The sequence below is a fragment of the Odontomachus brunneus genome, unplaced genomic scaffold, assembly GCF_010583005.1.
Source record: "Odontomachus brunneus isolate Ranch 3 - 2012 unplaced genomic scaffold, Obru_v1 Obru_scaffold_209, whole genome shotgun sequence".
Classification (NCBI taxonomy): Eukaryota; Metazoa; Arthropoda; class Insecta; order Hymenoptera; family Formicidae; genus Odontomachus; species Odontomachus brunneus.
In genome coordinates, this window is record NW_022639659.1 from 149,244 (window position 1) to 164,587 (window position 15,344).

General features: G+C 32.8%; 1 protein-coding gene across 2 annotated transcripts in view; it reads right to left on the bottom strand.

Moving 5' to 3' along the window:
* Positions 1–8,563: 8,563 nt before the first annotated feature.
* The window catches only part of LOC116852262, a 219,282-nt gene continuing 212,501 nt past the window's right edge, over positions 8,564–15,344 (bottom strand). The window contains exon 4 of one of the 2 annotated variants that reach the window (XM_032832449.1): positions 8,564–9,798. In XM_032832449.1, coding sequence (XP_032688340.1) covers positions 9,634–9,798 — 165 coding nt within the window. In that variant the 3' untranslated portion in view covers positions 8,564–9,633. Of the gene's footprint in view, positions 9,799–12,526; positions 14,999–15,344 lie in introns of those variants that run through there. The other variant, XM_032832452.1, reaches the window with a different exon arrangement.

A 15,344-nucleotide genomic window follows, 5' to 3' on the forward strand; every position in this document is an offset into this window, starting at 1 on the left:
AATAATGAGATACTAGATAAAACATATTTAAGTAATGAAAAGGGAAACAACCATATATTTCAATATTTTAATAATCCAATAAATAATGAAATTTTTTCAAGAAATCCCGAAGATAAGTGGATTCACAATGATCCAGATAATTACGAAGAATGTGATACATCTGACAGCGAAAATATTGAATTGATAGATAATTTTAAAAGTCAATTAGCTTCTTGTTTTGTTAAAAATGGTATAACTCATGTTCAGGGAAATGCTTTGCTGAAAATTTTGAAATTGCATCCATGCTTTTCACATTTGCCCCTTGATGTACGTACTCTTCTCAAAACCCCTTGTAGTACTTCACAAATAATGCAACTTGACGACGGAGAATACGTTCATATTGGCTTGACAAAATGCATTATTAACAAGTTATACAACATGCATCCTAATACAATTCCGTCTTCTTTAGAAATAGATATTAGCACTGATGGAGCAGAATTACATCATAATGGAAATATTCAAGTTTGATCAATACAATGTCGAAATATATAAAGGTAGCAAAAAACCTACTAATCCTAATAGATTTTTTCAGTATTTATTAGAAGATATAAAATCTATTTCTGCCGCTGGTGGAATTTTATACAAAAATAAAGTAATATCTATTATTTATTGAAGTTTTATAACTGATGCTCCTGCTAGAGCATTTGTTTTAAATCACAAATCACATAATTCTACATATCCATGTTCCAAATGTAAGGTTTCAGGCTGTTATATAAATGGATCAATGTCTTTTCTTGGTATAAATCATGAACCTCGTACAGACGATGGATATGCAGAATAGATATATGATGAACACCATAGTAATGAGATAATTAGTCCTTTATTACAAATTTCTTTAAAAATAGTATCACAAGTTCCATTTGCACCTCGTGTGTCTTGGTGTAGTAAAAAGATTGTGCAAAGCATGGATAATTGGGAACTTTATATAATTATTACTTTAAAATTTTCCGCTCAACATATTGCATTAATATCTTCTAGATTGGAATGTATTCGTAAATATTGTCCAGTGGAATTTTCTCGATTGCCCAGATCTTTCAAAGAGTAGAAAGATTACAACATTAACCGAATTTAGACAATTGTTAATATATACAGGCCCTATTGTTTTAATTGGAATTTTACAGAAAGACGTTTATTTACACTTTTTATTGCTACATATATCCATACGTATATTATTATCTGCAACATATTGTAAGAAATTGTGGCATGTTGCAAATATTGCGCTACAAAAATGTGTAACGTTATGTGAACATACTACTGTGTCCAAAAAGTAAGACCAGTTTTTATTTATTTCAAAAAATATTTATTTATTCTTCCAAATCTATTTCGTCGCCTTCAAAGTAATCCCCTCCCGACACAATACACTTATGCCAACGTATTTTCCAGTCCTCGAAACAAGAATTAAAGTCGCCTTCCGGGATGGCTTTCAGAGCGCGTAGCGATTCACGTTGTATCTCTTCTATCGTCTCAAAACGATTTCCCCGCAGTGGTCTTTTGAGTTTCGGGAATAGCCAGAAGTCACACGGTGCTAAATCAGGCGAATACGGTGGTTGTGGAACGATATGGATCGAATTTTTGGCGAAAAAGTCACGAAGAACGAGTGCAGTGTGAGAAGGTGCATTATCGTGATGCAAAAACCAAGAATTGTCTGCCCACAATTCTGGCCTCTTCTTGCGAATAGCTTCACGCAAACGACGCATAACACTCAAATAATACTCTTTGTTGACGGTTTGGCCGGGTGGAAGGAATTCTGAATGGACAACACCACGATAATCGATGAAAACTGTCAACATGACCTTGATTTTCGATCGACTTTGGCGCGATCTTTTCGGTTTGGCTTCACCTTTTGCACGATATTCACTGGATTGATCGGTGGTTTCCGGGTCGTAAGCATAGATCCAAGTCTCATCTCCAGTAATAATCCGTTTCATGACCGATTGATAGTCAGAAAGCATCTCTTCACAGATCTTAATGCGACGCTCTTTTTCAAAGAAATTAAGATGTTTTGGCACTAGTCGAGATTTTACGCGTTTCAGGCCCAAAATATCTTTCAAAATGGTATTGGCAGATCCTTTCGAAATACCAACAGCATCAGCAAGGTCTCTAACAGTCATTCGACGATTAGCAAGCACAAGTTCTTCGATTTTCTTGACGTGTTGTTCATCGGTAGAGGTTGATGGTCGTCCGGAACGCTCTTCGTCTTTCACGAACACTTTCACGACCTTCTTTGAACTGTTTATACCACTTGTAAACATTCCTTTCCGACAAAGCATGGTCCCCGAAGGCTTTCTGCAACATCCTGAACGTTTCTGCACTCGAAATTTCATTCCGCAAATAAAATTTAATGCAACTTCTTTGCTCAATATAATTGTAGAGATTGCTTTAGACATTGTAAAAATCGCCGAATGCACTTTTAGCGTCGTACAAAACCAAGCGTAAAGCAAAAAGTAATGAATGTTTTGACATGAAATTTGTCACAGATGTCTGTCACAATGCTGCCAACTTAGAAAAAAAATATTTATGATGTGCGGTTTTAAATTGAAAACTGGTCTTACTTTTTGGACACAATAGTATTTATAACAGAGAATTTATATCCTACAATGTTCATGGTCTATTGCATTTAACAGATGATGTCCGAAAATTTGGACCATTAGATACATTTTCCTGCTTTCCATTTGAAAATAAAATTCTATTTATCAAAAAATATATCAGAAAACCACATCTACCATTGCAGCAATTTATTAACAGAATATCCGAATATGATGACAAACTAATATTATATGAAAGATTTGCGAATAATAATATTCGAGTATCGCAACCACATGAATATGGATCACTTCTTCAAAATATAATATGTCATACTTGTAAGCAATACCTAATCTACAGAAAATTACAATGTAATAATATACTTTACAGCCTTCGTCTTAAAAATAATTGTTGCCTTTTAAAATGTTCATCACTTTGTTTAATTCGAAATATTCTTGTAAAAGATGAGACATATTATTTTATTGTACAAAAATATAAAAATGTGTCCCACTTATATGATGTTGGTATTCTGTCTCATAAAGTAGGAATATTTGTATGCTCTGAATTGCTTGACCAGGAAATTATTCCTTTCACTGATATAACAAAATGTTTCAGAATGCCATTTTTTCAAAATGACACTAGTAATAATGCAGTCTGCGATGAAGAATCGGACAAATATGTTGTAGTTAATATAAATGTGTAATAATGTCTTTATTAGTACTTAATATTGCGTCTTTACATTTTCTATTCATTTTAAAATTTTAATACCGTTTAAATTTCTTCCTCTTCTACATGTGTATTTCACATATTTTCTACACTACATTTTTCAACCATATAGTACTTATTTAAATATATCCTTTAGTTGAGTAAGTATCATTATATAAAGTTTTATGTACTATTGCATGGTATATATTATAGACATATTATAGACAACTTATTAGATGTTGTCTATATACGAAACAAGTGTAATGACCCTAAAAATGTTGACTATAATACAAATAGGTATTTCTACTATATATTTAACACTTGTACTTAGTATAGTACAACTTTTGTATTTATTATTGCATAATATTATTTATTCTTACTATGTGTACAAAATTTATATTAACAATATATGATGTGTACTTCACATTCTCTTTAATTTTTACTTAGACATTGGCTATAATGATAGGCATTAATAATCAGTATTGTAATATTTCAGAATGTACTTAATAAATATTAGGTTATTTTTAGATAGACATATTTTCGTTAATATGCATCCGCGTAATACGTTACAATGCTGAAATATGTTTTTATACTGTACGAAATTTTGTCAACATGTAAAAGAAAATGTCTAATGCCAACAAAATAGCGGTAATATTATAACGATATTTTTATTTTGTCTGAATAAAAATTGCTGCTAGTGAGTTTTTGGCAATCTTTTTTATTATATGTTACTTAACTACTTTATTGAATATTGTATCTGGAAAAATTGATTTATCATTGGTGGGTCTCCAGTACCTGGGACTGTCATATTGATGTGTGTCTGCCTGCCTGGGTTCCTACGTTAAGAATTTTTTGAACGTTGACGTTAGTTTATTCTGAAATTAATGTAACGTGTTACGGACATTTTTGCGCGAAGATTCTAATAACGGAGTAGAAAAAAAAATATATGTATTGTAATTTCTATTGTCCGAAGATAGCCGCAGCGTGAAAAGTGCACATATATATAGTTGACATTCGATCTGTTCGTTATCGCTGTACTTCTGAATTAGTGCAATAAGTGAGATAACTGTATGTTTTTTCTCAAACTTATTATGGTTTACAAGTGCAACGAAAACGAAGAGATATTATCAGATTATTTTCATGTTCAATGACATCATTTTTATATCGGTGTGTTCCTTAGGTAGTATCTAAAAAAAAAAATAAATTATTATATGTATATGTGTGTGTATATATCATTTTCATAAGAAAATATCTCTTAATTTCAGATGCTATTTCCACGAATTTTAAACTCACAAGGTCAGAGTTCAAATATAATATCTCTGAAGCATTACGATCGGCCAAGCAAAGGCATCGACACCAGGAACGTCTTCAAGAAAAAGAAAACTGATTTGACTACAAATTATTTTGATACGGAGATCAATATAAAAAAGGACAGATGACGTGGAAAAGGACAAATGCATATCTCTTTCTCTCTCAAATACTCTATAAATCTAGAATTTATCATTTCATTTTTTATGATTTCATTATTTTATTTTATTTTTATTCAAAATAAAGAGATGTTTATTCAAAATAAAGTTGTGTGTAAGCGCACATAAGGGTGTATATAATCGATTACACGGAATTACGGTTATGTTTACATATTTTGTACGTAAAGAAACCTTAATATTACATATTTTAATAAAAAGCATTATTCAAATACTATATACATCATTACATATAAGTTGCAAATATTTTATTTTAAGCAATATGTGAGAAGTAAATTGCCAAGTCGTATAGGCAGTTGTTATAAGGATACAGCAATATTTTTGTTTGGTTGTACAACATAGAAAAAATTCAATAAGGGAATTACTTTTATTTTTACTGTTTCAAAATTAAATTCTCTAATTTATTCCCGAGAAAAAATTTGAGATTTTAATTTCAAAACATTAGTAACAATAAAAGTAATTCTCTTATTGAATATTTTATGTGTTTTGCAATAAAATAAAAAAATTAGTGCAGTTTTATAACAACACTTATAGAAATTTAATACAGTTATTTTCAGTACTTTCGTTACGAGTCACTATAATAATAAAACTACTAAAAATCATTAGCCAATTTATTATTCATAATATTAAATTTCTATAAGGGAACTGCCTATAAAACGTCGAAATTTACTGCTCTCATTTCACCCGCATATAATATTCAATTTATGCGCATGTAGCTTCGTAATCACTGTCATGTTTATCAGAAGCCATGCTGGCAAAATGCGTTTATACTGCTTACTGATTTTGCTTGCATTTCACCTGTTTATAAGAGCAGTATCACGTCCATATTTTGCTGGCAATTTGAAAGTTCTGTGACGACGCACTGGGACAAGGTTTTGCTTGCACAGTATAAGTCGTTCTTGCGCATCATTTGTTGGACATTTACGCGCAAAATGTTTTCTGAGTAATGTTTGCCTATATTTGCCATATAATTTAAGGGGATTAGAACGGTTTTATCTTCCAAAAATTAAGTAAAATTCGAATGACGATTGTCGACAAACAAGTAAATGTACACAAGGTTTGTTTTTTTTTTTTAGTTTTTATACATACTTTTAGAAATACAATAAGCGGTAGAAGTTCAAAAAATATTAATAATTGAGTGAGATATTGTTAAATTAAAAAATGTTTTTGCGGTTTTGTCACGATTCCAAGAAAATGAGTTGGAATTTTTTAATGCGCCAAACGTCGTTTTGTAGATGAGATTTTCCTCTATAGATTGAACTGAAATGGAACTAAATATTTAGAAAATTAGAGAAATAACGGACAAAAAACCAAAAATGTTTAAAAATTCAAGTTATTTATTGTTAAAACGGTGTTAAAAAATTAATTTTTATAAGCAAACTTCAGTTCAATATATGTAGTACGTCTTTATCTTTAATTAAAAAAAAAAAAAAGATTAAGGGGATATCATTAGCCATCCTTGAGTAATCGTGGCAAAACGAACGGAAATTGCTATTTTGAAAAATAAACAGCCGACTACTTCTACTACCGACTACTTCTACTACCGACCGACTGTTTTCGTCTCCTTTGTTGTTACTCTTATATTTGTTAGCAGTGACCTCCACATACCTATAGCTTTGTTCTCGATATTATTTCTAAGTTTTAGAAACGTTATTACTGTTTATCAGTTTGTTTTAAATAAACAATATCTACATTTCTTACACTACATGATCACGCGCGCTCTGCCGGGCGCGCACCGCCTTACATTTTTCGTTCTCCTGAACTCAATTTTGTGAATATTGAGGTTCTTCTTGCGACAAAACGTTCTTAAAGAATTGTACTAAATGATTATATATTGATAATATATATATGATAATAAAAACCCAAAAATCGCTTTTTTGAAGATTTCAAACCGTTCTAGTCCCTTTAATACATACTTGGTCATTAAAATCAATCATAAGATATTTTTGCAGAATATTTACATCACGTAGCTTACAACGAGATTGTTTCAATTGCACACAGACTCACAAGGAACATTCGCGAAATGTATGTCTCCGATTTCGATGAAACTTGGCATATTTATAGAATAGCCAAAAATAAGAGACCCATATTTTTTTATCGGCAATTGCGCAGGTTTAAGGGATGAAACTATCCCTCAAAGTTTCATGCTCTTTTTGCTATCTCTGTAACTATTGGAGATAGAAAAAAACTTTTTAGCCTATTTTATTTTTTTATAAAAAACCGCATAACTTTTGTCTAAAAAGTTTTTTTCTATTTCCAATAGTTACAGAGATAGTAAAAAAAGCATGAAACTTTGAAGGATAGTTTCATCCTTTAAATCTGCGCCATTGCTGAAAAAAAAATTTGGGTCTCTTATTTTTGGCCACTCTATAAATATTCCAAGTTTCATCGAAATCGGAGACACATACTTCGCAAATGTTCCTTGTCAATTGCACACTACCAACCGGTGCTCTGTTTTATCTAATTTAGTAATTACTAAACCCAATTAGATCTAACCAATCATTACACTCCGTGTCCAATCGGGCTGTGTGCAACTGGACCTCACCCCTTTCAACAGAGTTTTTGTTCTTATGGCTTTATTTTTTTTCTTGTAGCTCTTGCAACCCTTATAGAAATATCATACTAAGAATCATTGATAATTACTTATTATCCAGTATTTTTAATACTGAAAATAAGTAATTATCAATGATTCTTAGTATGATATTTCTACAAGGGAAATCAGCGCGATGTGCGACGCAACACGTGATATATGACGAGCGATATCCAATTAGAGTACTGGTATTCTGGTAAAACTGTACGCTCATTGGATATCGTGCATCGCATATCATGTATTGTGCTGGCTAAGAGAACGGCTTACTTTGGCGGCACTGCTAAGCATTAAAAATAAATCTTCAGAAAGATTGTATATTACAGAGTTGACTTAATAAAAGATAATTAATTTGTCTGTTCTTAGAGAACTTCCCGGGAAAAAAAAGTTCAGATAAAAGCCAGATATGGATTTTTTCAAGATCTGACCAGATATAATCAGATATAATTCAGATATGATTCAGATCTGTCCATATATAATCATATATACGAGGTTTGATAAAAAAATACGCGGAATTTTCGTTTTTCTCAAAAAATCTTTATTTATTCATCGATATTAATTTTGTCCCCTTCAAAGTACTTCCCATGAGATATAATACATTTGTGCCAGCGCTTTTTCCAATCTTCGAAGCACATTTGGAACGTAATTTTCGGTATGGCGTTTAGCTCTTTCAGCAATTCTGTCTTTATCTTTTCAATGTTGGCAAAACGTCGTCCTTTCATGGTTCTTTTCAGCTTCGTGAATAGAAAGAAGTCACAGAGGGCCATGTCCAGCAATTACGGAAACTGAGGCATCATAACGGCGTTGTTTTTGGCCAAAAATTCACGAACAAAATTCAATAATTTTGCTGCCACACGTTTCATGCCCAAAACATCCGAAAAAATTGCTTGGCATGAGCCAAATGATATGCCAACATCATCAGCAACCTCTCTGATAATGATTCGGCGATTGTCCTCAATGAAAAATTTTTCATATATAATTATATAAAATTATATAAAATTATATATAATTATACATAATTATATATTATTATGTATCAAATTTGTCCATTCATGTTTATACATTCTACTTATATATGTAATTATACATAATTATGTATAATTATATATATAATTTTACATAATTACACATAGATTTATATGTAATTATACATATTGTTATACATAATTGTGTATAATTATATATAATTTTATATGATTATATATAATTATACATAATTATGGACAAATTTCATACATAATTTTGCATGAAAAATTTTTCATCGGGTCCATCATCATTTTTTTCATTTTTTCGACGTTGTCATCGGTTGTTGATGTGCTGGGGCGTCCAGGGCGCTCGTCATCTTCAACGTCTTCACGGCCTTCTTAGAAACATTTGTACCACCAGTAAACGCTTGTTTTATTCATAGAATATTCGCCAAAAGTAACATTCAACATTTCCAATGCGGTGCTGTACTTTATTTCATTTTTAAAGCAAAATTTAATGCAAATTCTTTGTTCCACTTTTTTCACAAGTTAAAAATCGTCGAGCATATCAAAACATGTGTAACTTTTCGACAGCCAACAATAAAGTAAGCATCCAATATGACTACCAATGTCAAGATACGTCAAGGACAAGTGTACCAACACAACAACAAAAAAAATGTGACAATTAGACTTATACAGCCCGCAAAATTTAAAAATTTGGCGTATTTTTTTATCAAACCTCGTATGATTATATATGATTATATATGATTATATATGGACAGATCTGAATCATATCTGAATTATATCTGATTATATCTGATCAGATCTTAACAAAATCCATATCTGGCTTTTATCTTAACTTTTTTTCCCGGATTTGGATTTCAAATTCTGCATTAATGGCACAAACTGTTAAACTTATACTAATAAATTAATATTCGGTTACCCGACCGGATACTAATGAAATCCAGCTATCCGGCCGGATTGAAAAAAGATGGCCGGATAGACCGGATATCGAATAGTTGCCGGATATCCGGCACATCCCTAACTAAAATAGAGAACACGTATTTTTTTATACGTGCTCAGTCGCATTTTTAGATGGTAAAACACCCTTTTGAAGGAAAATCGATATTTCTCTTTCGGAGCATGCATCGTCAAAAGTATAAGAGATAAAAGAAACTCTTTAAACCAAAATTGAATTGTTTGAAGTGTACTTTACAACGACGTTCTCAGTTTAAAAAAACATTAAAATGTTAAACATACTCCAATCATCAATCACTCACCAATTTTTTTATAATTTAAAAATTTTGTTTCCACTAAATGAAAAGATTTTTCATTCCAAATTCAACCATGTATGATGAAGCCATTTTCCGACATACGGACTTTTCAAAAAATAGATAGGAACACGTCTATATACTCGTAACGCTATATGCAGTCGTCTATTCCACACCATACATGTACGTAACATGTTTTCTTCGAACTTTCTCATAGTAAGAGACTGAAAGATAGTACTGATATGTAGAATATATAATTATAAAACATTTCAATATATAACTACAATAAAATTAATTACCACAATAAAATTAATTATTTTACATGACAATAGTCATACATTCCCATACTTTGTTTTTATGAAAATATATATATGCATATTCTGAAACTGAAATTTTTTATTTATGAGAAGTTTGTCTATTTTTGTAGTGTGTGAGTACGTGAATTCGACGCACGCATGGAATATTTTTCCAGGATATATTTAATATAACAATGGGTGCGTTCCGTTTCCACGCATGATGCGCATGAAACGCAGCGTTAGAGTGACAGAGATACGAGAGTGAGATAAAAAGAAAGGGAGAGCACTCGGGTGAGGTTGTCGAACCTAGGTTAGGTTAGGTTAGTTCTCGAACGCATGAGATCGCGTGGACTGCACTATCTCGGAGCTGAGGCAGTTTATGCGTTCGAGAACTAACCTAACCTAACCTAGGTTCGAGAACCTCACCCGAGTGCTCTCCCTCTCATTTTATCTTATTTTCGTATCTCTGTCACTCTAACGCTGCGTTTTATGCGCATTATGCGTGGAAACGGAACGCACCCAATATTCGGTGTATGTTTTAGCAATGACAAACAGTTTTATCCTCTTATGATTTAATATTCGTACTGATAATTGCGACTAGTTCTCATTGCTGTTGTATTTTCTGTCACTGATCATAGGAGTCTTGTTTGTCTAATCCATAGTACATATTTACATATGTGTGATGATATGACCGTATTAAGCGCGAATTTTGATATTTTATTTTTATATATTTATTGTGTAATTTTCTTCCCCGTTATTAAAGTGTAATAAATGTAAGAAAAATATTGCGGTGGCTATATACGACTTTGTGGCCTGACTACTAATCTGGATCGGAGATGTTGCATGACTCTTACAGAAAAAACTATTGAGTGCGCAGTACTTAGTATTGGTTAATACTAAATTGACCAATACTTTTTCGGGAAATACTTAGTATTGATGAATACGGAAAAATAGTATAAAGCGCGCAATATTTAGTATTGGTTAATAGAGAAAAGTAGCCAAAAGCAATATAAGTCTCCTAAAGCGACATACCTCTATATCTTATATATTAAATGTTGTATTTTATCGAAACTAATATAAACGTAATTCGTTTTATCAGTTAAGTCATGAAAAATTCATATTTGGTATATTTCTTGTTCTTTTATATGCTAAATTAGCAAATATCGAGTTTTAAAAATTCATAAGTTTTATTTCTATGATTTTTATTGACGAATTACGTAGACCAAACAACGGTAATAATCTTTTTGTTTAATATTAAATTCTTCTACATGCATTTGGCTTTTGTACAAATATTTTTTTAATATTTTTATCTTCATTATTTTTTTACTGTTTAACTTGAAAAATTTTAAGAGAATGTGTCTTAAAGTGACATCCCCTACAGTATGCGATAGGTGCTATACTCTGTGACTAACATAACTTGATAACCTCCCATTGTAACGTGACATTTGTTTATTTTAAAGTTTAATTCTGTTTAGTTTAAAAATATAACATATGTAAAATATGTGAGAAATGAAAAAGATGGAAATGCCAAATATATGTTTTTATTTAATTATATTTCCTTTTTGTAATATTATATTTTGATTAAATGAATATTCTTCAACCATTAAACGCATTAAGAAACTATTTATTATCAAATATTATCATATATGCAACATGTTATATAACTTCCAATAGGTATGTCGCTTTTGGCACTCATTTTCTTGGAACTCCATTTTCGTGCGTTTTACAAAAACGCAATTTTTTGTTTTAAATGTAGAAACAATTTCAGTAAAAATATGATATTATCTGATAGGAGGTACTTCCAACTACATGTATATATATTTACATTTATATTTTGTGCTTTACATTAAGATATAACCTCCAAAAACAAAGTATGTCGCTTTTAGTGCCTTTACTCTACTAAATTCGCCAATACTTTTTGAGGAATACTTAATATTGATAAGTACTAAGTATATACGTGGAATATTATTAGAATATACTATCCCTCACAGCGTATTAATACTGACTTTAAATGAAATTTAGCTTTTTTATTTGATTTCTTCCTATTTTTACATCTAAAAATTTGCTCAGTACTAGTCGGACGTGAACTCAAGACCTCAGATACTTCTAGGTTCCTAATCTATCATCTTGACTGCTGCGATATTTCTTCAACTGATACAAACCGTTTCTTATTATCTCCATATGCAGCCGAAGCAGTAATTATAATTTTGTTATTTAGTACTACCACAAAAATATACTATTTTCCAAATATTTATATATAATAAAAAAGAAGTCAGAAATATATGCATAAAATATTTATATAAAATATGTTTACCTAAGTGTTGACATTAGAAAACATTACAATTAAAAAAAACATTAAAAAAACATTTTTAAAACGTTAAAAATAATGAATAAATAACGAATAAATTCTCTTTTTTTTTATTAAAAAAACATTTTTAACGTTTTTTAACGTTTAAAAAAATGTTTTGTTTTCTAATACTTAGTAAATGTTTATTTTAACATTTAGAAAGTATTTTTTAAATTTTAAATGTTAACATTTAGAAAAACGTTTTTTAAATGTTAAAATAAATGTTTATTAAATATTAAAAAACAAAATATTCTTCCAAACGTTAAAAAAACATCTTTTTAATGAAAAAAGAGAACTTATCCCATTATTTTTAACATTCTGAAAATGTTTTTCAAATGTTTTTAAATTTTTATAAATATTGTTTGATATAATCAATATTTAAATATTGACCATGTGACGTGGCAGCCTCGGAGGCGCCCGTCCCAATAAAAAGCGCACCGACTTCGCGACCATTTTTCGCGTATCGCGTCCTGGAATAGCTTCCGTTTTTCGTGTGAGTCCTTAGGACCAAATTTCAGAGTTTATTTCGTGCAAGCGGAGCAAATGCGTAGGTCATCGCGTCCTAGATTTTGTACTCCCTCGGCTTCCCTTGCCGACTACCAAGACCAGCGGAATCCGTGGACGACGTGGGAGGAACGTCGGCCGCCAGCTCATCGCTCATCGCTCTCACTCAGGTGATCGCTCTTGCATTACTTAGCGCTATAATATTCTCGCTTATTCCGATCGCGCTGAGTTCCTGAATATTCTATCGTTCAGAATATTCACTAATACGGGAACACCGCTGCCGAATTAAGACTCGATCAGCCTGCTGACTCGACAGTCAGCTATATTTACCTTTCAGCTGACGCTTGGCGAACGCAGCGGGAAACCAGGAGCAATACCGGAAGAACAATACTGGTCAGAGGGTCACAGCTATAAGAAATGGTGCGTGCCGATCAAGACTGCAAGCCCAGCATCGACGACGAAAGTGTCTCAAAACAACTCTACCGAAAGCTGTTGATCGCCGATTGACGAAACCGAGGAATTCTGAACGCGGAAAGGAGCGACGAAGGGGGAACTCCCAGGATTCGAGATCCCTGAGCAGATCAGCAGCCTCGAAAAGTGTCGTTCCAACTTTTGTGATATCGACCAACCGTGCCGTCTCGATTCGTGCAGGAATCACGAGAGAATGTGAGAGTGCGTGGAGCGCGAAAGCGGAGGAGAGTGTGAGCGAACGGGAGTGGACTCCGAGAGAGCGCGTCGACAAGCAACCGACAGGAGGCGAGGACCGCCACCAGACCCGCCATACGCTGGGCAAGCCGCCGTCACTGTAAGACCTCCCATCTGCTCTGACATTTTCGTATCGTGGTCGTAGATCTTTTTCTATGTTATCGACGTCCCGTCCGCGGAGCGGCTGCGAAAACAGGCTCGCCCGAGGAAACCGTCTTCGGGCCGCAATTGTCGCGTCCGCGATTTCGTATCGAGTCCCGTGAATACCGTCAAGACCACGCGCGCGGCGACATTGCCGAAGACTTGTCGAGCGTATCGCGAAGTTATCGCGAGTCCCGCTTAATAAAAGATCAGTTATTGCTAAATTTCTCAAGTCTATTCTCTTTCCGTCCCTGTCACCTTCCGAACCCATCCCGTCGCCGACTCCAATAACACAGGTCAACAAATTAAAGGATATTTAATATCACATGAAACTTTATACTGATTTCCGGAGGAATTTTGTGCGCTGAATCCAAATTTGGCCTCAGAATGGCGCCATCACGTCAGGATTTTGAGATATTCTAACCTAAAAGTGCAAAAATGGCTGTTTTAGGGCATTATTGGAGTTTCCTCCTTGTTGCAAAGAATTTTACCGACAAAAACTAAACAAAGTACCGTAAAGTACGAGTCTTGCCTTTAGAAAATTTTCTGTATGCAGTAAAAACTTAAATCTGCTGTATCTCGATGAAAAAAAAATCCTATTTAGACGTTCCAAAATGGAAATTGAAGGGCAAGACTCGTACTTTACGGTACTTTATTTAGTTTTTGTCGGTAAAATTCTTTGCAACCAGGAGGAAACTCCAATAATGCCCTAAAACAGCCATTTTTGCACTTTTAAGTTAGAATATCTCAAAATCCTGACGTGATAGCGTCATTCTAAGGCCAGATTTGAATTCAGTGCACCGAATTCCTTCGGATAAATCTCTTATTTCTTTTGTGATTAAAAATCTTGTAAACCTGTATAATCATTCGAGTTACCGGTCCCGTACGGTCCCAGGATCACACGAGTTTCAAGCACTTTCGCGTTTTTTTGTGTTCCGAGGTGGTGCGGTCTTTTCCGCACCTGGCGCCCAACAATTTTGTTCGTGTGTCGCGGTCGTGATCTGGAGCTGGCGGTAATTTGTCGACGCTTTTGCAAAAGCTCAGAAATAACGTCGCAATCAATACTAACTCGCCATACTCAGTCTTCATCAATACTTAACTACATCAATATTTAAATATTGACCAATACTAAATCTCAATACTCACAAGGGGAACACCAGATGACTGCTCCGGGGATTTTGATGCGCTTTTTACAGGCTGTTCTTGAACGAAAACGACACGTGTCCGGCCATTTCAGCCAATGGGCCATAATTTCGAAGAAATCGATTTTTAAAAATGACTAGTCGGCCGGGGGCACACTTAATACGTTCAATCGTCACTATTGAATAGCAACAACGGTAGCGCAGTAGGTAAGACGTTGGCTTCGTACACAGTAGGTTGCGTGTTCAAATCTTGTCTCGTGCATTTTTTTGATTAAAAATTTGTTCTTAACTGTAATTATTTATATTATTGTAGATATACACAAAAAAGATTACTTATTTAATTATATTGATGTTTTTCTTGTAAATAAAATTTTAAAATAACTATTGTAATAATTTCAAAAATCTGAATAAAGAAATATTGTTATCTTTATAAATTTCATTTTAATTTAATGTTATTAATTTTTATTACTATTTGATTCTGATGAAATTTTATAAATTTACAAATTAGTAAATCCGTTTTCTTCGATTAACGCACGCGGTGAATCTACCTTTCATACTTAATCGATCCTTGAGTCCCAATTTTTTATATATATATATTTAACATTCCCAAAACCCATTAAACCGATGACTCAAAT